General features: G+C 43.3%; 1 protein-coding gene across 4 annotated transcripts in view; it reads left to right on the top strand.

The window, feature by feature from the left end:
• SEPTIN6 (septin 6) overlaps positions 1-23,861 on the top strand; it is a 65,539-nt gene that overhangs the window by 15,037 nt on the left and 26,641 nt on the right. For 2 of the 4 annotated variants that reach the window (XM_054580314.1, XM_054580313.1), the window contains exons 3-4: positions 7,371-7,566; positions 21,165-21,351. In XM_054580314.1, the coding sequence (XP_054436289.1) occupies positions 7,371-7,566; positions 21,165-21,351 (383 nt within the window). Of the gene's footprint in view, positions 1-7,370; positions 7,567-21,164; positions 21,352-23,861 lie in introns of those variants that run through there. The other 2 variants (XM_054580316.1, XM_054580315.1) reach the window with 2 other exon arrangements.

Raw genomic sequence — 23,861 nt, forward strand, 5'->3', positions numbered from 1 at the left:
CAGGTCTGGCTGACCCTTTGTCCTTCCCTCTGCTTCTCTAACTGCCGCTAGCAACATGTGTTGAGAATACAAAAGCATTTTGGAAGCTCAAGCACCAACCAAATATGGGGAACAAAAGTTCCTTCACATCCTTTTTCTTAAAGGTTTTATTTATTTATTTTTAGAGAGAGGGAAAGAGAGGGAGGGAGGGAGAGAGGGAGAGAAGAAACATCAGTGTGTGGTTGCCTCTCACTCTTCTCCTCCTGGGGACCTGGCCTGCAACCCAGGCATGTACTCTACACTGAGATTTGAACCGGCAACCCTTTGGTTCGCAGGCCAGTGCTCAATCCACTGAGCCACACCAGTCAGGGCTCCCTCACATTTTTAAAGAATCTTTCTTTAGATTTTAAAAATCCCAAATTTGCAAGCATGATCATAACATATAATTTTCACTATGCAGTGCTGTAAAGCATACCAGTATATTTTCATTGATTTAATTCCAGACCTTAATAATTGTATAATTCCATAATAAAGCCAGTTTTCATGCTGGTTGGACCACTTGTGCTAATTGCCTTTTCATATTTTTGTATAGAGCATATGGGGAACTCATTCATGTTGCTGATCCGAGCCACTCCTCAATGGGATATTTTACCCTTTAATGTAGTCTAAAGTTCTGTTTTCTAACTAAGGTCATTCATTTTCTTGGACTCTATTTTCTCTTTTCCTTCATCCCCAGCACTCTTCTATATCATTTTCTGTAGGAGAATAACTGCACACTCAAGGGCAGGTGGAATACAACAAAGTCACTTCCAAATATGGATGGCAGGCAGTCAGCTAGCAGGCTCGCTCGCTAGTTAAGTGACTCACTTCCACGTACTAGCTTTGGAACCTATGAAATGAAAATACTAGGTTGGCCAAAAAGTCCGTTTAGTTTTTTCCATACAATGAAAGACACATTTTTCATTTTCACCAATAACTTTATTGATTTGAATATTTTGAGTATGTTGGCCATTCCCCATGTGGTGTAATTTTGATTGCTTTCAAGTAATGTCTCGGTTTGATAGCTCTCAACTTCAACTGGTCTTCCCAACTGTGGAGCATCGTCTAGTGAGTAATCGCCAACACAAAACTTTGTGAAGCACTTTTGACATGTTTGATCAGTCACAGCACCTTCTCCATACACTGTACAAGTCTGTTTTTGCATTTCAGTTACATTTTTACCTTTCTTGAAATAAAAAGCATAATATGCCAAAAATGTGGCTTATTTTCATCCATCTTCAATATTAAAATAGCTACACAGAAATTCTACAATTTTGATGTTTTTTAAAATGCATGCTGATATGACAGCTGTCACAATACAATCTAACAAAATTGTTTCGAGTGAAGTTAAAGACAACTAAACACTACTAGAGCCATCTTTGGAAAAAACCCAAACAAACTTTTTGGCCAACCCAATATGTGCTTCACAGAATTTCGTATCATGGGCTTTAGAGTGCAGATCTAGGTTGTTCATTTATCAAATGCCAGAAATCCTCTGATGGTTATGATTAGTTGCTATTAGGAGAAGGGTACAAAATAAATAGAAGTCATGGTGATTGACATGAAGATCAAATGCTATTACATATAATATTAGCACTGCCAAATCTCTCCAATCTTTGGCTGATGTCCAACTTATTTTACATAATATTTGATTACTGAAAATTTCCACACAAACATACTAGATTCTGTTGGCATTCCTCCCAGAGCTCTCTATGACCTGTACTGGAGTTAAGGAGATGGGAAGTGAAATGACACACACTAAGCAACCTTTCAACCAATTAGGTGGGCCAGTAAAGCTTTAGAAGGGAGGCCATTTGAATGAAAACAGCTCTCTGAGGGTGGACATGCAGGGTAATTGGACATGTGGGTCACAGGCTCCCCTCTGGACCAAAGGAGGAGGCAGCCAGGCTCATGGCAAAGCAAGTGGGAGAAATAGTAAACCCCTGTCCTTGAGTTCCCACCCAGGCATTGTACAGCTACGACTGCTTCAGTGTATACATGCTGGGATGGCCTTGTTCAACTGCCTGGGACAGATCCTCTAGGAGGGGAGGGGTAGGAAGGAGACTCTCATCCCCAAACAGCCACCCTGTATCTTTCCTGTCATGCCATGTTTCAAAAAATGGCTGCCCTGGTAGCTCCTCCCTTAGCCCTGCAGGTACAACCTGCTCCATGCACTGGTGTGGACTGGGTTAATTTCATCCTTCACACCTGATCCAAAAAAGCCTCCAACTCCTGCATTCTGCTCTTTGACTGTGCTTGTGACCCTGTCATTGCTCAGAGAACCCACAATTTGGGCCAAGGTCACAAGCAGCTTAGAGTGGCTCTAAGGCTACAATCTTGGCACAGCCATGGGGCTCGGTCCTGCTGCTGACTTGGCGAAGCGTTTGTAGCTTGGCTGCTGAAGGTGATCTTTTCTCTCCCAGGATTTTCAGTGACCGTGCTTTCATGCCTGCCTGCCGCCTGTGCATAACTGTCAGGTTTACTCCCTTAATGACTGTTTGGGCATAGAATATGTTCCCCGAAAGAATTGTCTTTTCTTTTCTAATAGGGCATTTTAAGTGTAAAATTATGGTAGCACTAGCTTCCATTATGAACAGAGACCTAGGCTATGTTTGGCACAGTATTATTTATGTTGGTGCTGGGCTGTTGAGCATTAGGCTCAAGCCCAGCACCCTGGGTACCTGGTGTGTATATGTACATGTGTATATGTGTGCACGTGTGCATGTTGGGATTGAGAGAGAGGATTTTTATGAATCCAGAGCCTCATTTATATGTCAGGGTAACAATAAATGGCACCCACAATGATTGCTTTTAGAGGGCTAGGCACATGGGTGTGAGCATATTATGACTGCTCTTCAATAGTGTAGATTCTCTAGGGTGGACAATAATTACTGGGTAGGGTAAGGTTCCCCTCCCCCATAAAAGCATCTACTAATTCCTTAGCTTTGGAAATTGCTAGGATCCCATAATCCTAGATACAGAACAGGAGGCCTCAGAGGAGCCGCCAGAGCCAGCAGTACAAATGTTCTGCTGGGAAAGAGCCCCAAAGAGACAGCCCTCCAAATGTGCCAGCAACAGCAATGCCTGCGAGGAACACACAGGGTCATAATGATAATATTTACTTGGAAGCTGCTCAGGATTCCGGGCGCAATTGGACTGTGTTGAACTTGGAAAAAACATACAAGAGGAACAGGATTGAGGTTCACTCAAGGATGAGGGGAAGGGCCGCTAGCATTCAAGGTCAGGGGTCGATTGGGAAAGGCAGCTGCTCACCTAAGACAGTGCTGGTCAGTGTCTCACAGTCTGCGCTCAGGGGAAAAATTGCCCCGGCTTTTGCAGCATTTGCTGATTTCCATAGTGTCATTATTTCCACCATAGTTGGCTTTTTGCTGCCAACCTGATGTCACTGCACGTGGGCTTGGGAAAGCTGCAGGAAGCTGGGCGAGCCGGCTTCAGCACAGCAGTTTGCCAGGGCTCTGCAAGATCAGGAAAGGGAAGAAGGCAAGGTCACCGAGCCAGGCATGACCTTGTCCCTGTCCATAGGCTCCCTTGGCCAACTGGAGTTCCTGGTGAGTTTCCTTTTGGACACCTCCCTTTTGAACTCAGAGACGTTTCTCTTGGTTTATTTTACCATTCGGAGCTGGAAGAGACTTTAGCTCCATGTAACTGTGAGCTCTGTGCAAACGGGGATTGGGGCTGTCTTATTCATTGCTGCATCCCCGACCCCTAAAACTATACCTGGCTCCTATTAGAGGCTTTGTAAATATTTGTTTGATGACCAAATGAACCAACATATCATGCCTGTGGGATCCACTGGAGCATATTTGTTATAAGCAGGGGCTCCAATGTCAAACTGCCTCAATTCACATGCTGACTCTGCCACTTACTATTTTGTAACTCGGGACCAGTTACTTGGTTTACATACATAGGGGAGGAAGGTAAGGTACAGAGAGGTTGAGAGCGGGAGCAAATGCACATAGCTAGGAAGTGACTTGGTTAACCTGTCTGTAACTTAAGGACAAATAGTGATATCTACCTCTTAGGCTTATTTGTGGGGTTAAATAAGAAAATAGGAAGTATTTTACAGCAATGCCTGGCCCATAGTAAGTGCTCCATAAATGACACCTGTTATTATTGTTATTCTAACCTGCTGATTTTATGGCAAAGGAGACTGCGGACCAGAGAGGGGGAAAGGGCTCTGCTCAGGTCACACAGTCATTTAGTGATAACCTGGCTGGGACTCTACATTTCATCACTGGCAAGGACTTCATTGCACAGGGTGTCCAAGAATACAAATAGTAACAGCACATGAGGAAAAGGGCTAAGCTTTTCTTTGTTATAATGATATTTAACTCAGGGTACAGAGGTCAACATCGGACTATCCTGAGGAGTGTAGTTGGAAAAAGCATATTTCATAGTAAGTGTTTTAAATCAAAATTCTTTTTTAAAATAATCTGATGTTTCCAGAATGCTATCTGCATTAAGCACAATGACTTGAAATCCTTCTGGCTGGTGGTGATGACTTAAAAAGGGTTAAGAAACCCTGCTCCACTATGAGGAGAGAGAAATTGACCCCTAGGGACTCCTCAGGTTTCCTGCTGGAATCTAATTACAAAGTCCCCACCTTCCTGCAGGGGTGTGGAATCTGCTGACCTGATCTGAATTAGGCTGCTTGTGCCCACCCTCCCACTCAATACTGGGCCCAGGGCAGCATGGGTGGGGACAGCATCCTATAGGCTCAGGCTGAGCCTGTGCCAGCCATTGAGAGAGAGGGCCCACCTAACCGCCCCCGCCCCCAGGCTCCACATTGATGGAAAACTGGAATGGCAGCACTCAGTAGCCACTGGATGAGCTCACTTGATTTTCTGTCCTCTTATGTTGTGTTTATCACGATTCCCTAGACACCCGCAGGTTCTTTTCTTCCAGACATTTGTCACTTGGGCACTTAGTTTTCACAGCCCTTTTGTGCTTGCAGGCATTTGGATGGTCATTTTCACTGCTGCCCTGCCCTGTCTGCGGGCCTCTAGTTCTTCAGCTGTGCAAACAGGGTGGGCCCTTCACTCTGCAGTCCTGCTCCTGAGGCCTGTGTGAGCTTGCGCCGGGCATTCTGGAGTACAGGAAGCTGTCCCCTCCCCTGCTCTCTGAGAATCCTAAGGATCAGAGAGCCAGGGAGCCAGCTATGGGTGCTGGGGAGGCAGGGCCTGCCACTCTCTTCTTGCTGCAGGGCATTCAGCAAAGAGCTCACAGAGCAGAAGAGGGGGTGGAGATGGGAGTGTACATGGAAAATTCACTTGGTGCCTACAAAGACAGGCTGAAATGTAGCTTGAACCTCAGTGCACAGAGGGAAGGCAGGTCAGGGTTGAGGGAGCCACTCTTGTGTTTCCACCTCAGAGGTACTGGCCCCCTTTGCAGTCAGCTGCACCCCCACCTTGGGCGAGGAGGGGGTGATACATTCCTTTGCCTGGCCAAGTCTGTCACCTCCCATCGCAAAGGCCTCACCTCACCACATTTTTCTTGGGACCTAAATGCTTCCTGTTCCTTTAGGGAGGAACAAAGGGGCCTCTTCTGGGAGAATCTTTGCTGCTAATCGGTATAGCAGACCCTGGCTGGAAACATGATCTGTGTGAGGAACCATATTTCTGCACCTTGACAATCAACCCCATTAGTCAGGCCTGGATATGAAATTGGGCTGGAGGGCCAGGTAGCTGGCCGAATTGAATGTTCTCCTTGTTCTCTCCCTCTCACCAGTCTCTGCACACACAGAAGCTCTCATCATCAACAGATATTTTTAAAAGCACCTCCTGCATTCGTAGCTCATTTTTTGAGAGAAAAGAGGCCTGGAACATCCAAAGCTAGACACACCCAGAGGGTGGAGGGGAGATGGACCATTTGCAGTTACTGGTTGTGAAGCTCTAACGCTAGGCCTGGACTGCCTTGCGGATGCGTGTTGTTAGTCACAGGGGGGATCCGCCAGGTCAGGATTTGCCCAGTGCAAACCCACTCTTGACTGTAAAGACAGTCGAGACTCACATCTGAAGGGTTGGGGGCGGGGAGAAGGGAGGTGCTAATAGCAAAATGGCAGGATAGTCTAGGTATTCAAAGGGCAATTCAAAGAAATTAACTGCTGAATCTTGTATTCTTGAATCCCTTGGGGTGGGATGGGGGCCCAAATACAGTCTGGATCCAAGGAAATTGCCAGCGGCTATGGGGCACAGCCCAACTTGTGGCCTCCCATCTGGTGCCTAGCTCCAGTGCCACCAATTTCCCTCCGGTCTCTTCATCCCCTGAACACTCCTTGGCTTGTGGCAGTGGCCTGGCATCCCTTAGATGGTTCAGAAATAAACTCCCCAGACCTTCGTCAGTCCCCCACAGTCCTTCCTCCACTTGTCTCCTTAGTGCGAAAGTCAAGGCTTTTGAAATTCCAATGGTTTGATTTATTAGTACCCTGCAGCCTGTTAGTTAAACAAACAAATGACTGGTTTGTTTGAAATTTAAGGGGAAGAATAATTTGTGGCCTGCTAAATTCCCTCCCTATTAGCTAAAAATGGTCTCACTGACGGCTCTGCCCCCTGGGAGGGGAAGCTGAGAGCCACATGGGCTCCCCACTGGGACAACATTCAGGCATCTGCAGAGGCCGTCTGGTCCTGGCACCAAGGTGACATAGGGACTGAGGGGATATTTTTTTGATGAGAGGCTGCTGTCCCTTCTTTTAAATTTTAAAATAAGCTTTTAATTTTTATGTTAAAAGCTATATATGTTCCTCATAGAAAATTTGGAAAATACAGAAAAGCATAAAGAAAGAAATGAAAACCACATATAACCCCACCACTCAGACATAACCGTTGGTAAGAATATATTGTTTTCCTTCCAGTCTTTTTCTAGGCATAACTCTACCTCTCCGTCATTGCCTGTAACAGTTTCTTTGTCTAACTATAAAAACAATGCAAAAGGAAAAAGAGTGTGTGGGCATGGGACGATAGTGTGGTGATTGCTGGGGGGAGGGGGTTATAAGGGCACTGAAAGGTAATGGGAAAATATATAATAAAGATTAAATAAAAATATAAAAAAACCAATGCATACTCGATTTTCAAATAACAAAATAAAATAAGGAATAAAAGGAAAATTACCCTAATTCCACTATCCTGAGATGATTACTGCTAACAGATTGGTGCTGTTCCATTAGTTATTTTTCACTTAACTGAGATCAAACAGCCCATCTGGTTCTATATGTTCTCCACTTAGTGTCTTATCACATACACTTTCTCATGTCGGTGAATATGCATCCAAAGCATGATGTGGAATGGCTTCCGGGTCACTGTGAATGGACCATAATTTATCCTTTTGCTTTTCAGGAGAGACAGGTTTGGGCAAATCCACCCTCATGGACACTCTGTTCAACACCAAGTTTGAGGGGGAGCCAGCCACCCACACACAGCCAGGTGTCCAGCTTCGGTCTAATACCTATGACCTCCAAGAGAGCAATGTGGGGCTAAAGCTCACAATCGTAAGCACAGTGGGCTTTGGGGACCAGATCAACAAGGAGGACAGGTAAGGAAGGGGGTGGGGTGGGGAGGCTGGTCGGAGGCCACGGGGAATAGCTCCCCATAATAGTCTTGGAAAGACCACAGATGCCAAGGTCCTGCCTAGACCTCCTCTCAGATTGGTGGGACAGACAGCAGATCTCTTATCACCCAGGGTCCCTGTCTAAAGCAACTGTTCTACAGTACATGTTTTGCCAAAAGAAGGGTATCTTTCCAGTGGGCACTGGTGAGGTCTCCATTGCATTTAGCAGACGTTTATTGAGCTCCTACCTTGTGTCAGCTGCTGCTGTGCTCTGATAATCTGAACAGGAATGACTTTGTCTCTGCCCTTCAGGTGTTCACAGGAAAGACTGGTTTAAAAAAAAAAAGTTCCATTGAGTGTGATGTGCTCTGTAAAGGGCAGGGTACAAAGAGGTTAAAGGACAAATTACAATGAGAACGTAAAGGAGAGGACATTCAATTCCACGTGGGAAGGTCAGGGAAGCCTTCACAGGGGAGGTGTCTGCTGAGCTGGCCCTTGAAGGACAGGGAGGGAAGGACGTTCCAGGCAGGGGTAACTGGTTGTACAAAGGCAAAGAGATGTGGAAGATTATGGCATGTTCTAGGGAACTGAAGGCTGCTCTGTTTGGCCAGACCAGAGGCAGGATTACTGTGAACCTAATGAAACTTAAGCTTTAGTGCTCTCACTTTCACAGGCCTCTTCCAAGGCCCTGTAATTAATTTTTACTCATAACGTTATATTACTTTCCTTGGAGGGCCCTTCAAATTGTGTAAGCTTAAGATACCACAAAACCTGGGTCTGCCCCTGAGCTAGTGCTTGGATTAAACTGGGGGAAAAGTAAGGGAGATGAGCCTGAAAAGGGAGCAAGAGCCAACTCCTAGAGGAATTTATAGAACTGTGCAAATGTGGAGCTACTGAAAGATTTCAAGAAGTAGAATGATGTCATCTGATTGGTTTTTGAAGAAGGTGCTTTGAGATAGACTGGAGAGTAGGAAGATCAGTTAGGAGACTATAGGACTAGGCCACAGGTAAATCAGGTGTTGAGATAAGGATGAGGAGACAGATTTAATAAATATTGAGTAGGTAGAATCAACAAGTCTTGGAGAAGGGTTGTGAAGGCAAAGAAAAATATAGAATGAGGCCCATATTTTCAGCTTTAGAGAGTAGACAAATGGTAGCGGCATTCACTAAGACAGGATAAGAAAATCAACTTTTAAAGGAATCAGCTCTGTTTTGAACATGTTGAGTTTAAGTTGTCTATGCACCATCAAGAAACATGATGACCTTCAGAGGAATGGAGCTGAATATATAGGGTTACAGCTCAGGAAAGGGTCTGGGATGGAAATGGAAATTTGGGTTAACAAGGTGTGAGTGATATGTCCCAACTGTGGACACTTATAAGATAACCTAGGGATCAGAGTTGACTGAGATGAACACTAGGCTAAAGGCAAAAACCTTGGGACGCTAAGTCAGCTGAAGGAGAAAACACATCCTAAAAAGAGAGAGAACAGGAATAAGCAGAGAGGTAGCAGGAGGTCCGAAGTGTTTGAGAATGGTGCGTGAATGATGGGTGAAGAGAGCTCAGAGATTAGGATGTGGCCTGGGCTTGGGCCAGGGATGGGGTAAGGGTCAAGCACTGGGAGTCACATGGTTATCACACATGCTTATCCAGAAAAGGCCATTCATCATTTTGGGCAAAGTATCTGCTCATTCTTTGAGGATTCTCTTGCTTCTTAGATGAACTGTATCCCAAATTATCCTGTTTCTCTCTTAAAGTTACAACAGCCATACTCATTTCCTTACAATGAATAAATATATTTAGCTTCTTAAAAGTTGAACTTCTGTTTTCCATTTGGAATTCTAAACAAAGGACACCTCTGCTTTTCATGGGCTTGCTTTTTAAAAATATTTTATTGTTATTCTCTTACAGTTGTTCCAATATTTCCCCCTTTGCCCTCCTCTGCCCATCCCACCTCCTGCTCCCACAGTCAATCCCCACCCCGTTGTCCATGTCCATGGGTCATTCAGACATGTTCTTTGTTTAGTGCCTTCCCCTTCTTTCCACCATTGTCCCCCTCCCCCTCTGGTCACTGTCAGTCTGCTACATGTTTCTTGCTTCTGGTTCTATTTTGCTCTTTTGTTTGTTTGTTTTATTGAATAGATTCTGCTTACAGGTGAGATCATATGGTGTTTGTCTTTCACCGCCTAGCTTATTTCGCTTAGCATAATGCTCTCCAGTTCCATCCATGCTGGGGTTTTTTTGTGCTAATCTTACTTGGTTGACAATGAATTAGACCCTTAGGGAAGGGGATATTTGGGTCACAATATGAGTGCTTAATCTCAGCTGCACATTGCTTAGAATCTCCTCAGTAAATTTCTCTCAGTTCTCATGCATTCAGCATATATAACATTGGAAAACACCTTGATGAAAGTTTGGGACTGAACTGATACATCCTCTGAGAAACTAATTTACTCCAGTTATATCTGTAACATCCTTATTGTTTTTCCTCATTATAAATATGATACATATTCATACAAAATAAAATATGGTAGTCCCCATTATCTGTTGTATTGCTTTCCACTGTTTCAGTTGTCTGCTGTCAACCGTGATCTGAAAATGTTAAATAGAAAATTCCAGAAATAAACAATTCATACATTTTTAAAGATTTTATTTTATTTTATTTTATTTTATTTTGGAAAGAGGAAGGGACGGAGAAGGAGAGGGAGAGAAACATGTTGGACCTGGCCTGCAACCCAGGCATGTGCCCCGACTGGACTCGAACTGGGTGTGCAATTCACATTTTTAGATTGCACACTCTTCTCAGTACCATGACGGTCTCTTGCATCATTCTACTCTGCTGCCTGGATCACATCATCCTTTTGTCCAGAGTATCCATGCTGTACACATTACCCTCCCATTTGTCCCTTAGTAGCCATCTTGGTGATGAAATTGACTATCACAGTATCGCAGTGCTTGTGTTTGTTCAAGTAATCCTTATTTTACTTAATAATGGCCCTAAAACATAAGAGTATGGATGCAGGCCATTTGTGTATGCCAAAGAGAAGCTGTAAAGTGCTTCTTTTAAGTGAAAATGTGAACACATTATGTACAGTACTGTAAGGTATCTTGAGAGAGAGGGACATCACATTCACATAACTTTCATTACAGTATATTGTTTTAATTGTTCCCTTTTTTTAAAGTTTATTTTTAAAAAGATTTTATTTAGTTTTAGAGAGGGGAAGGAAAGGAGAGAGGGAGAAAAACATCAATGTGTGGTTGCCTCTCACACACCCCCTGCTGGGGACCAGGCCTGCAACCCAGGCATGTGCCCTGCACTGGGAATCGAACCAGTGACCCTTTGGTTCACAATTCAGCGCTCAGTCCACTGAGCTACACTGACCAGGGCTAATTGCTCCATTTTACCATTTTATTATTAACTTGTTAATCTTTTAGTGTGCCTAATTTATAAATTAAACTTTATCACAAGTATGTATGTATAGGGAAAAAAAACATAGTCTGTGTAGGGTTCGGTACTATCTGTGGTTTCAGGCATCTGCTGGGGGTTTTGGAATGTTTTCCCTGTGGATAAGGAGGGACTCCTGTAATAAAAACTCAAATAAGTAGAAAGGAAAAGCCTCCCTGAAACGGGGCCGGGGAGCAGAGATGGAGTAAGCTTTAGGGATTTGTAATAAAAAACAGTGTTTCCTCCATACTGACAGGGCCATTTGGCATAAATATGCCGGTGCAGCTGCATGGAAACAGAGCATTAGAATGCCCGCTTTACTTAGGGTGTGCGGATAAACTGAGAAGAGCAGTGATGAAGGACATGTCCTGGAGAAAGCCACCGTTGAAAAGATGTTGGAACAAAAGGGATCAAAGAGGGAGACAGAAGGATTGGCTGGAAAGGCACATACTTAGGAACTTAGGCTTTGGTCTCAGGCAGATCTGGATCAAATCCCATCTTGTCACTTATTAGCCCAGGAAACTTGGACAAGTGTTTTTGTGCCAGTCTTAGCACCAACGTGGCTGCATTGGCCCTTTTGGTTCTTACGTTTGAAAGACACCCTCAGCATTAGCCACCAGGAGCCTTTGGTGGGGGAAGGTTTACTATTTACAGATCCTGGAAAGCACATGGCACAGTGAGGTCGCAGGTAGAGTAGAGAAAGAGAGAGAGCACCTGGGCCTGGGGTTCTGCTTTGATTAGGTTGAAACTGCAGGGCTAGGGTTTTGTGGGCTCACTCTTTATTGGCAAATTTAAAACAGAAAGGCAAAAATTTAAACTGCGGGAAGAGAAAAAAACTAGTGGTCCAAAAGTTCAATTATGGAAATCAACCAAGATCCCTTAAACAAAGGAGTTTGAGATGGAGGTGGGGGCGTCCTGGTTCTTTTTGTAGGCGGGGATGTGTTTATTCAGATGGCCTAAGGTTGAGGTGGATGCCTCTTTGAAGTGGTTGCTTTGGCAGTCTAAGCTTAAGTCAGGCACTTGCATTACAAGAAGGAAAAAATGGAACACTCGGGGCTTACACTACAGTAATACATTCTCTACGTCTCACTTTTCACATCTGTAAAGTGGCGATGATAATACTACTACTACCTACCCTAGAGGGTTGTGGTGGGGCACAGTTGATATGTATGGCAAATAGGAAGGTTTAAACAGGCCTGACCGGTGTGGCTCAGTTGGTTGGGCGTCCTCCCACAAAATGAAAGGTCTCTGGTTCTGTCAGGGGATGTTTTTCTCTCACATTGATGGTTCTCTCCCTTTCTTTCTCCCTTCCCCTCTCTCTAAAAGTAAATAAATAAAATATTTAAAGAAAAAGAAAAGCTTACATGGACAACAGTGTGGGGATTGACTGTGGGAGCTGGGGGGGGTGGGTGGACTGGGTAGAGGAGGGCAAAGGGGGAAAATGGGGATGACGTAATAAAATAACAATAACATTTTTTTTAAAGAAAAGCTTAAATAGTGCCTGGCACAGAGTAACTAATGAACAGAATGTATTGTTATGATCATGAATTTTATTGGTAGAAGAATCAAGGGCGAGTTGTATCATGTAGCATATGGGAGGAAATGATAAATGGTGTCCAGGATGATGAGGACTGAAAAATATCCATTGGATTTGGTAACAGAAGGTCATTAACACATTTAGGAATAATAATTCCAGGGAAATTGTTAATAGAAGCTAGATTGCCTCGAGTGAATGGGAGGTAAGGAAGTGAAGGCATCAAAGTAACAAAAAGAGTACTAGAACAGAAAAGTGAACCCAAGATCAAAGTCGTATTTCTGTGGGAATTTAGCATAAGTAAGTCAGAAGGGAAAGAATAGACTATTGAAGAAAATGTGCTGGGAAAATAGGCCATCCGTTAGGAAAAAATAAGATAGGACGCTCCCACACAAATACCATTCACAAAAATAGATCCTAGTTGGATTAAAAACAACTTCTAAAAATATAAGGAAAAAATATAGGGGAATGTTTTTATAACTTTGGGAGTATAGAAGGTTTTTCTAATTGTAACACAAAATCCAAAAGTCACAGCAGAAAAGACTGACACATTTAAATTAATTAAAACAAAAAAACCCCTTTGTGTATTGAAAGATGACATAAACAAAAGTAAAAACAAACTACAGATGGGAACAAAAATATTTGCAACCTTTATAACAAAGGATTTTTTTTCTGAAATGTAAAAATGTTTCTACAATTCAATGAGAAATTAACTGGTCATTGCAAGAAGGGAAATATAAATGGCCAATCAAAATACGAAATAATGCTCGTTCAGCTTCACCAATGAATAAGGAAATGCAAAATGAAATGCTGAAAAATTTTTTTATCCATTAGATTTGCAAAAAATTAAAGATAAAAATATATTCACTAACACCAGGTAATTTCATTCATTTTGCTGTGAGTGTAAATTGATGCAGATTTTTTTAGGGCAAATTTGGCAGTGTTTATTAAAATGTAAAATATGAATACCTTATGATCTGGAAGCTCTACTTTTAGATGTACAGGCCAGAGAAACAATTGCATGTGTTGATGAAAAGCATATAGAAAAGATGTTCACTGTAACATTCATTATGGAATTAAAAAAAAGTTAAACAGTCTAAATGTCCACCAACAGAGCAACTAAATGAGCTATGGTACAACCGTACCATAGAATTGTATCTTGCAGTTTAATAATGAGGTAGATCCAATATGCACTCATGTACACCTGTTGTTAAATGAAAAAAGAACTTGTAAGATGATATGATCATGATACTGTTTGTGTAAATCTCCTTCTTCCCAATACAACAAGAAAAGTCTCTCTCTCTCTCTCTCTCTTTCTCTCTCATATGTGTGTGGTGTGTGTACACATATATGCATAAAAAATAGGCAAAGATAATCAACAAACTGAAAATAGTCATTACTTCTGAGGAGCAGGGAATAAGTACATGTATTGTTTGCATAATTAAAAATAAAAAAGAATAAAGTTTTTAAAAAGGAAGCAGATTAAGCGGATATAGACTTCTCATTTAAGGAGCTTTTTCTGAACTGGGAAAGAGGGATAAAGCAATGTCTGGGGGATACAAGGTCAGGGTGAGTTTTCTGAGGATGGGGGAGATGCTGAGAGCTTGTATAGGAGAAAAAAAGCTTTGAGAATAGAGAGGAGAGGGCAGATGTGAGAGAAAGACTAATTGTAAACTGGGTGCCAGGTACAATGCCAAATGCCAGGGATACTGAGAAATAAGGCACAGTCTTTACTTAAGGAGCTTGCAGTTTAGAGGAGGAGATAAATACATAAACAAATTCTACATAATGTGGTAGGTACAATAACAGGCATGTGTAAAGAGGCTATGGGAATAGGAAGAATAGCAATTGGCCACGCCTGGTAATGGCAGTGTAGGGTGGAGGTTGCTCAGAGCGGAGAGGAGGTGATCAGGAGGGGCTGAACTAAGTCTTGAAGTTTTATAGGATGAGTACAAGTTAGTCAACTGGCATATAGTGAATATTCAGTATATATTTTTAATTAAAAAACGAATGAATGATATATACATTGATGGGAAAAATAAAACGCTAAAAAGCATACCTCTAAATTTTCATCATTCAAAACCTAAAGTATCCAATGAATGTGTTAACTAGGATGCTGGTGAGGGTAGGAAACATTCATAATGTGTTCAGCAATGAATGAGAAGTAATTATTTTTTGGTTTTATTTGTTTATTTTTAGAGAGAGGGGAAGAGAGGGAGAGAAACATCAGTGTGTGGTTGCCTCTCATGTGCCCCCTACTGGGGACCTGGCCCCTGACCCAGGCAAGTGCCCTAACTGGGAATTGAACCGTTGACCCTTTGGTTCACAGGCAGGTGCTCAATCCACTGAGCCACACCAGCCAAGATGAGAAGTAAAATTTTAAAAAAATAAATTATTCTTTCAAAAAACATCTTCATCCACCCACTAAATATTTATTGAACACCTATTATAGGTCAGGCCCTGTGGTGGATGCAGAAGACAAACTTGACCGTTAAAGGAAAAGAAAACATAGTGGAGTAGTTGGGCAGAAATGTGTGGTTGAGGAGGATTAGGTTGAGGAAAGATTTTTTTTTTGAGATGAGAGAATACTTAAGTATGTTTATAAGTTGAAAGGAAGGAGTCAGTAGGAGGTGAAGAGCTGATAGATGAAGCAAGTTTCTAAGAACCTGAAAGGAATGAGATCAAGTGCAGTGGGGCAAAGGGCCTTGGACAGGATAAGGAACCCTTCATCCTCAGAGACTAGAGAGAAACCAAGAAGAGTCGATTCATTTTTAGAGAGGAGGGAGTGAGGCAGGAAGTTGGGGTAGTATAAGCCTGGTGGCCTTGATTTTGTTAAAATAGGAGGTAAGACCATCTTGTGAGAGTGAAGGAGTTATGACTAAGTGTTGGAGCTTGAAGAACGTAATAAAAGTTTGGAATGGTCAATGAAGGCAATGTGAAGGAAGCCAATCAAAGCTGAGTAAAGGGATTGTCACGTTGCTCTAAAGGCCCATATGAGGTTGGAGGCCATGAATTTGTAGTAGTGTCAAACCCCATAGTTCTGTGATTGCTTCTAGCCCACTCCAGCAACAGTGGTGTAGGAGCAGACAGAAGATCCTGAAATTTATTCAGCACAGCAGTTTTGCTAGACAAATAGGGTAGAAGGCAAGGGTACAATGGGAATGAGGGTGTTGGTAAAAAAGCGGTTCCGGGAATCAATTACGGGGTTGAGCCTGGGCTGAGAAGGAGATGAGGCCAGGAAGAGGCTGATACCCTGTAAGATAAAGGAGAGGCAAAGGTACCACAGGATTCAGTGGGATGAAAGATCAGGTTTAGGAGGACCAAAGGCAAAAGAGAGCTGGAAAATGTAAGGCTGTGGACAGGTCATGGGGTGTTAGAGGATGTTTTGTGTGAAACTGGTCTGCCTAGTGAAAACTGGTCTGACAAGGTGTGTAGGTGGCTGAAGCAGAGGGAGGTAAAGGTTGTGAAGTTGAGGCAACCAAGGAGTAAAGAGGCTGAAGGTCGATGGGTTGTCCAAAGCACATTGCAATCACCCAGAATGGGGAGAAAGACTGTGCGTCAGGTGCCACCAGAAGAGGATGGAAGAGGTCTCAAATGCGTAAAAGGCTTTATATTGAGGTAGAGAAGTAACAGTCTGAAAGTGGCTCTGAGGTGAGTGCCCAACCTACTGGCCCCAAGGTACACCAGCTATGGGGAAATGAGATGCCAGCACAGAAGAGGGCTTCCCAGTATTGGTGTCCTCAGGGTTGTGGCATCCCCAAGGAAGAATGAAGTTTCCGTTAAGAAAAGGAGGTAGGCAAGTTCTGTAAAAAGGCAGATGATAAAGGCCAGCGCTTCTCAAACTTTAATGTTGTATCCAAGCCTTGGAGGCTCTCAATAAAATGCAAATTCTGATCCTGTAGGTCTGGGTTGGACACTGGAGATTTTACATTTCTAACAAGCTCTCAGGTGATACTAATGCTACTGGTCCAAGGACCACACTCTCGTGCTCTGAGTGGCAAAGATGTAGGCAATTTTGGACATCATAGGACAGGGGTTTCAGAGGGCACAGTGGAAATGTTTTTGAAGGAAGAGAGCTACATGAGGACAAGTCCATGGAGGACAGAGCAGAATAGGGATGAGTGTAGAGGGAAGAGGAGGTGACCAGAAGCATGGTGAAAGAGCAAATTAGCCATTGTTACTTTTGGCATTGTTCCAGTAGTCCTGACCTTGTGGCATCTTGGCTTTGGTGCCTGCGATGGTGGTGTTCAAATACAATGTCTGTGATCTGGTCTTGTAGGCTTCCAGCAGGGAGGCTCTGATGGCTGTATTGGCACATGGACTGACTGGCACATGGAGGAGGAAGAGACTAGGATGACTTCCATGTGTCTAGGAGATGTGATAGGAAGGCGGTGATAAGTGAGGCCATGGGAGTGAGACCACCCAGGGATAACATGCATGTAATATGTAGAAGGACAACAGACGATGGTCCAGGATGGAACCTCAGAAACACGCCAAGAGTTTAAGGTAAGGCAACTGAAAGAGTTATAGAGGTAGGTTATAATGGTGGCAGTGAAGACAGAGGACAGCGTTTCAAGAACGGACTGGTCTGTTCAATAAAACGTTATCAATAAAAATGAATCTTGCCCTGGCTGGTGTGGCTCAGTGGATTGAGCACCAGCCTGCGAACCAAAGGGTCACCAGTTCGATTCCCAGTGCAGGGCACTTGCCTGGGTTGCAGGCCAGGTCCCCAGTAGGGGGTGCATGAGAGGCAGCCACACATTGCCATTTCTCTCCCTCTTTCTCCCTCTCTTCTCCTCTGTCTAAAAAGAAATAAATAAAATCTTTTAAAAAGCATTAAAAAATAAAAATGAAACTCATGGACATGGAAAACGATGTGGTAATTGCGGAGGTGGGGAAGGGATGGGTGGAGGTGGAAGAGGGTATAGTGGGGATAAATGATGATGGAAAAAAATTAAAAGAAAATAAAAAAAGGAATAATAATTGAAGTGTTCATTGAGAGATAAAATTATTATTTTTCTATAATGTGTCTGTTTAGCAAACCCAAGGTAATCAACTGAAAAACAATTCTAATGAACAATTGTTCAATAAGGTAGCTTATTTCAAAATAAACACGCAGAAAGCCATAGACTTTTTGTTAACTAACAATAACCAATTAGAAAACATTATGGAACAGAAGACCCCCATTCACAGCCAAAAAATAACCCCTTACTGTACCCTACCCACAAGACCTTATGTGATCTCTCCCCTGCCACTTACTTGCTTCATCTATTATTCTTGTTTTTATTGAGGTGAAATTCACATAACAGAAAGCTAACTATTTTAAAGTGAACAATTAAGTAACATTTAATACATTCAAAATGTTGTGCAACCACCAACCTCTATCTAGTTCCAAAATATTCTCATCACCCCTAAAGGAAATTCATTAACAACTCCCTATTTTCCCTTCCCCTCAGCCCCTGGTAAACAGTATTCTATTTTTTGTCTCTATGAATTAGTAGATTCTAGGACCTCAGATAAGTGGAATCATATAATATTTGTCCTTCTGTGACTGGCTTTCACTTATCATGGTGCTTTCAAGTTTCATTCACATAGCAACATGTATCAGAACTTTCTTTTATTTTTTTAAAAAGATTTTATTTATTTATTTTTAGAGAGGAAGAGGAAGGGAGGAAGAGAGGGAGAGAAACATCCATGTGTGGTTGCCTCTTGCGTGCCCACAACTGGGGACCTGACCCACAACCCAGGCATGTGTCCCGACTGGGAATTGAACCTGTGACCCTTTGGTTCGCAGGCCAACACTCAGTCCACTGAGCCACACCAGCCAGGGCACTTTTGGTTTTTTTAAATTTAATCTTTATTGTATTTTTTCCACTACTATTTAGTCCCTTTATACTGCCTCCTCCTGGCAATTACCACACTGTGGCCCGTGTCCATGAGTCCTTTTTTCCTTTTTGCTCAATTCCCCCACCCCCACTAGCTGTCATCCTGCTCTCCATCTATGAGTCTGTCTCCATTTTCCTTGTTCGTTCAGTTTGTTCATTAGGTTCTACACATGAATGAATGAAATATGGTTTCTAAGTGCCTAAAATACACCAATTATACTAAAAATACTGAAATATTTTAAAATTGTGATTTAAGAATTCATGTCCTTGTCTATTAATTCCTGATGCAACAATATTTGTAGGTAGGTCTAATAATTATCATAATCTAGAAGTTTGATGAGTATAAATGCTGTTTTGAGAAATTTATTAAACTGTAAAAGAAAAAATATCCATGATTTCTATTGGTTATGAAGTCTCGGGTACTGCTAAAATTACTTTAGATTGGTACCTACGTGTAGACCCGAAGAAAATGCTAAACTTTAGTTAGAGCTTAGTGAAAAAGATGTATTGTTTTCCTGTCCCAATTCAAGGATGCTCTGAATTCTATCCACAGACCTTGGAGGTTTGTGGACTGCAGTTTAAGAGCTCCTACCCTTGCCCTGACTGGTGTAGCTCAGTGGGTTGGGCGTCATCCCACACTCTGAAAGGTCACTGGCTCAATTCCCAGGGTCAGGGCACATGCTTGGGTTGTGGGCCAGGTCCCCAGTTCGGGCCGTGTGAAAGGCAACCAATTGATATTTCTCTCCCACATCGATGTTTCTCTCCCTTTCTTTCTCCCTTCCTTCTTCTCTCTCTAAAAATGAATAAAAATCATTTTTAAAAAAGAACTCCTACCTTAAAAAGTAAAAGATAAACAGTAGTGATGAAGAGGGGTAGAGTATGTTGGAGCTGGAAGAGATTATAGTAATCCAGGAAATAACTAGCTAGGAGAAAGCTCCCCCTCTAGTCCTCACACCCATGGAACTTGGGGGTGAAAGAAGCAGTAATTTCCAGTTGAGAAGGATATGAGAGAAGCATCTTCTTTGAAGAGGAGACAGGTATCACTTAGAGGAAGGAAGCAATTTGTGAAGGTGTTGCCTCTGGGAGTATGGAATTTACCATGGACTGGGATCCAGTGAGCACAGCAGAGTGGGGAGGGAGAGAGGGCCACCACAGGAAGACGAGCCATTGGGATTGGTTAATTTGACTGGTCTGATTCATACACCTCTTCAGAGACCCTAAGAATTAGGGTCAGCAGCAGAAAGATAGGCCCAGAGTATCACTGGATATTTGGGGGTGGGGGGAATAAAAATGCACACTTTTCTTTCCTCCTTTGATCCCTTTTGTAAAATAAAATACTGAAGTAAAAAAGTTATATAATGGAGGAAAAAAATGAAACTGTGCCATGATTAGATAATTCAAACCAGCCAATCATCCAAACATTAATTAGATAAAGTCTAAGGGATTACATCCCCTGCCCCACTCCTAACTCTTCAGGGTCCTTTTAAGGATCTCTGCGACCAAGAGATTCTTTGATGCTATTACCCTTCAGAACAGTGGTTGGCTCAGAGGGATCAAAGGAAGAAAGAACTGTATTTGTAGATTTTTGTCTGGGGCTCCAGAGGTACCCTATACCTGGATCTCTCCTCTGTATGGGGCTCCTAGAATCTAGGAATCTCATTATTTTTTAGAGCTATTTTTCCCTTCTCTAAAAAGGGAATCTTCCAAAAAGGCTCAGTTTGGGGGCTGCTGCAGGTGGGAGGCACTGGCTGGGCCCTGCTTCTCCTTTGATCATGTTCCCTTCTGGCAGTGGTGTCTGCAGACTCCCTGCCCTGGGCCTCTTCTAGCCCTAAGGAAGGAAGCCCCAGATGGAGAGGCAGCAGAGGACAGAGAGATGTGCGAACAGAGGCAGGGCTGTAGTGAAGCTGGCCTAGGAAGAGCAGAAAGGGGCGAGATTGCAGGAATGGTGGTTGCGGGTGAGAAACTTCCCAGGACAGGGAGGAGCTAAGGAGTGACTATTGTTTAAGAAGTCTTGGTAAATCCCTGGCTGGTGTGGCTCAGTTGGTTGGGCATGTTACTGCAGAACGAGTTAAAATCTTTTTTAAAAAGTTAAAAAAGAAAAAGAAGTCCTGAGATCTGCAAAGGGTGGCTGTGCATGGAGACTCAGTGAGCTTGGGTGCATGTGCACATATGTGAAAGCTGTGGTGAGGGTAGTATCTCTATCAAACTTTGCCTGAGTACATAGATTTTAAAGACACAACCTTGGAGGAAGTGAGAACTGGAAAAATATCTGGACATTAGGAGAGCCAAGTGGGGCGCGCCACCGAACCTTGCAAGACTGAGCAGAACCCAGAGCATTCTGACAGGATTCCCCAGCAGTGGGGTCAAGGAGAGGTCCTGGCCTCCACTGAGTACCCAGGACAGGAGGGATTTCTGGCATAATTGGGGAAGGCTGTATGGAGGAGGTGGACATTCAGCTGGGCCCTATGGTCTAGAAGGGCAGGACTGGGATGAGAAGAGAAATGGGCAGAATGAAGGTGCACAGATAGGCATAAGGTGGTTCATGTGGGGAACAAGAAGGCGACCATCCTGAGGGGACTGGAGGTCCATTGAAGGGAGATGGAGAAATCCCACTAGATAGAAAGATTACCGAGGACATTTTAAACTTCCCCAGGAGACTATCAAAATCCCTGGTTTTTTTTTTTTTAAGTGTCCAGGCCATTTTCTTACTGTCCCCTTTAGCTACAAGCCCATCGTGGAATTCATAGATGCCCAGTTCGAAGCCTACCTGCAGGAGGAGCTGAAGATCCGCAGGGTTCTGCACACCTACCACGACTCTCGCATCCATGCCTGCTTGTACTTCATCGCCCCTACAGGTCATTCCCTAAAGTCTCTGGATCTAGTGACAATGAAGAAGCTGGATAGTAAGGTATGGAAGCCAGGGCGAGGGCCGGGGGGAGGCTGGCCAAGTTGGATCACTCTTACTGGTCTCTTGTACAAAGAAGAGGCCAGGTTCCAGGAGAGGTCTTATGGTCTCTTCAACCTCTCCTTTATTCCTTGTCCTTCCATAAGCATGATGCTGTCAATCCAGATCCTGTGCCAAATACTTTGTTTTCGCAGCACAGGGCACAGGTTTGTCCTGAGCTGTCTTTCTTCCCTGATCCCTCTTGGGCATAAGGGTGCATGTAAGCAAGACGGCTGTCCCGGTGTAGGGTCTCAGGCTTCGGCAATGGAAAGGTTTTTTTTCCTTTGTCCCCGTTAACTGGCCTGTACTAAAATCAAACATGCAAACTGGGCTTTGAAAGTTGTTATTCTTATTAGCAATACTTATTTTTATAATTGCAGCTAACATTTGTTAAACTCGCATGTGCTACCACTGTGCTAAATACTTCACGGAGCAGCTCATTGAATCCTCACAACAATCCTGTGAGGCAAACACTGTCATTATCCCTCATTTTACAGGGGAGAAAACTGAGGCTCTGAGAGGCTAAGTGACTTGCCCATTGTCATGTAGCTGGCTGTTGGCAGAGCCTAGATTTGAATTCAGATCTGTGGCACCATGTTCTGTTGTCTCCCTTCCCAAGAAAGGGAATCAGGCATGTGCTGCTTTAAGGGAAAATGGAAACTGCTGATCCCACTCCAGATATAAATTAGACAGTGATTCTTCATGTTAAAGGATTATTTGCTACACAAAAGAATTGACTATGGAATTCTTTAGAAAAACTGATTACTAGTACATTTTTTCCCCTAATATTTTATAGGTGCCTAACACTGTGATGAGCATTTTATATGCACTATTTTATTTCATCTTTCTATGATGGCGCAGAGAGTCAAAAATCTTGCTCAATGTTAGACAACTTGTAATGGGTCTAGGATTCAAACAGAACTCTCTCTTATTCCAAGTTTTTTTTTTGTTGCTGTTGTTATTTACACAAATCTAATTGATATGCAGTTATTTATTAGCATGTCCTCTATAAAAACTGAATTTCAGCTATAATCAAAATAGAAGCAGTTTTTCATTTTTCACAGCAATGAGCTCAGTGCCCATGAGTAATAGGCTGCTCTGGAAATGTCACCATGCCCTGCATGCCCTGCATAGGGCAGCAGAAAGCCACGTGACTGGTGGCCTGGTGAGTGGGCAGGTTAAGTAAGCAGCCTTTGGCATATATTTATAGTGTGCGGATGGAGACATGATAAAGAGCGAAGAGGAAAATTGGCTCTTCTTTCTGTTCCCCCTTAGCAAGGACACTTCAAGGGAGGTGCCTCCAACGTCCATTCTTCCCTTGACCTAGCACCTGAAGCCCTATGTGATGTCAGTCTTAGAGGTGTTCTTGAGGCAAAGTGCAAAGGAAGCAAAATATGTCTTCCAAGTCTAAAGCTCCCAGGCCCCCCTTTCACATTCCTTTTAGCGCCGCAGCTCCATCCATGCGCCCCATTGGAGGCTGCTGGCAGGAATGACTGTGCTCTCCATGTGCACCTGAGCTTGAGAGCGCTGTTTCACTAAGCCATATGCATTGCAAGTTTCTTTATCTTCTGGCAGTAAAAGCCTTGCCCCTTCATGGAGAAATATCAAGGATCAGGTCAAGGGTTCAGGTGGCTTGAATTTGGGGGCAGCAGTAAACCTTTCTCCTGTTGTTTGAAATTGGGCATTTATGCTTGCTTGCTTTATGCAGAAATTGACCATGAGACTCAGGCAACATAACTCTTCGAATATGTCTCAGATCAAATTGGTAACTGAGAGGGTCCTTCACCTAACTGCGTTGGTTCATCATTGTTTGCTGCCAAAAAGAGGGCCATCTGTGCACTGTCACTGAGCTCCCTACTGCCTCCCCTTCCTGCCATCCCCCATGTAGGTCTTCATAACACTTGCTGGGGCTAACATGCACTGGCTGGGTTGGGACAGTTTACTGTTGGCAAGAAGTGCCTATCTTTCCCCTTGTCAACTACAGATTTCCAACTGTCATCTTTCTTTTCTTTTGTTAAAAAAGATTTTATTTATATTTAGAGAGGGGAAGGGAGGGAGAAAGAGGGAGAGAAACATCAATGTGTGGTTGCGTCTCGCGCGCCCCCTACTGGGAATTTGGCCCGCAACCCAGGCAGGTGCCCTGACTGGTGATCAAACCGGCCACAATTTGGTTCGCAGGCCGGCACTCAGTTCACTGAGCCACACCAGCCAGGGACCAACTGTCATCTTTCTGATTCAAATCACTGGAGCAGTGACCTTGACATTAAAATATCATGCAGCTCATCAGTTTGGATCTGAGCTGGTAGACAGCTCATGGTTAAGACTGTGGACTTAGGAATAAGGCTAAACTTGGATTTGGATCCAAGTTCTGCTACTTGCCTGCTCTGTGGGCTTGGACAAGTTATTTAACTTCTCTATGCCTTAGTTTCTCTTTGGTAAAATAGTGGTAATGATACCTCCTGGGAGGGTTATTG

This window comes from Pteronotus mesoamericanus, unplaced genomic scaffold (genome assembly GCF_021234165.1).
Source record: "Pteronotus mesoamericanus isolate MK-2021 breed Mesoamerican mustached bat unplaced genomic scaffold, CSHL_Meso_final contig_57, whole genome shotgun sequence".
Classification (NCBI taxonomy): Eukaryota; Metazoa; Chordata; class Mammalia; order Chiroptera; family Mormoopidae; genus Pteronotus; species Pteronotus mesoamericanus.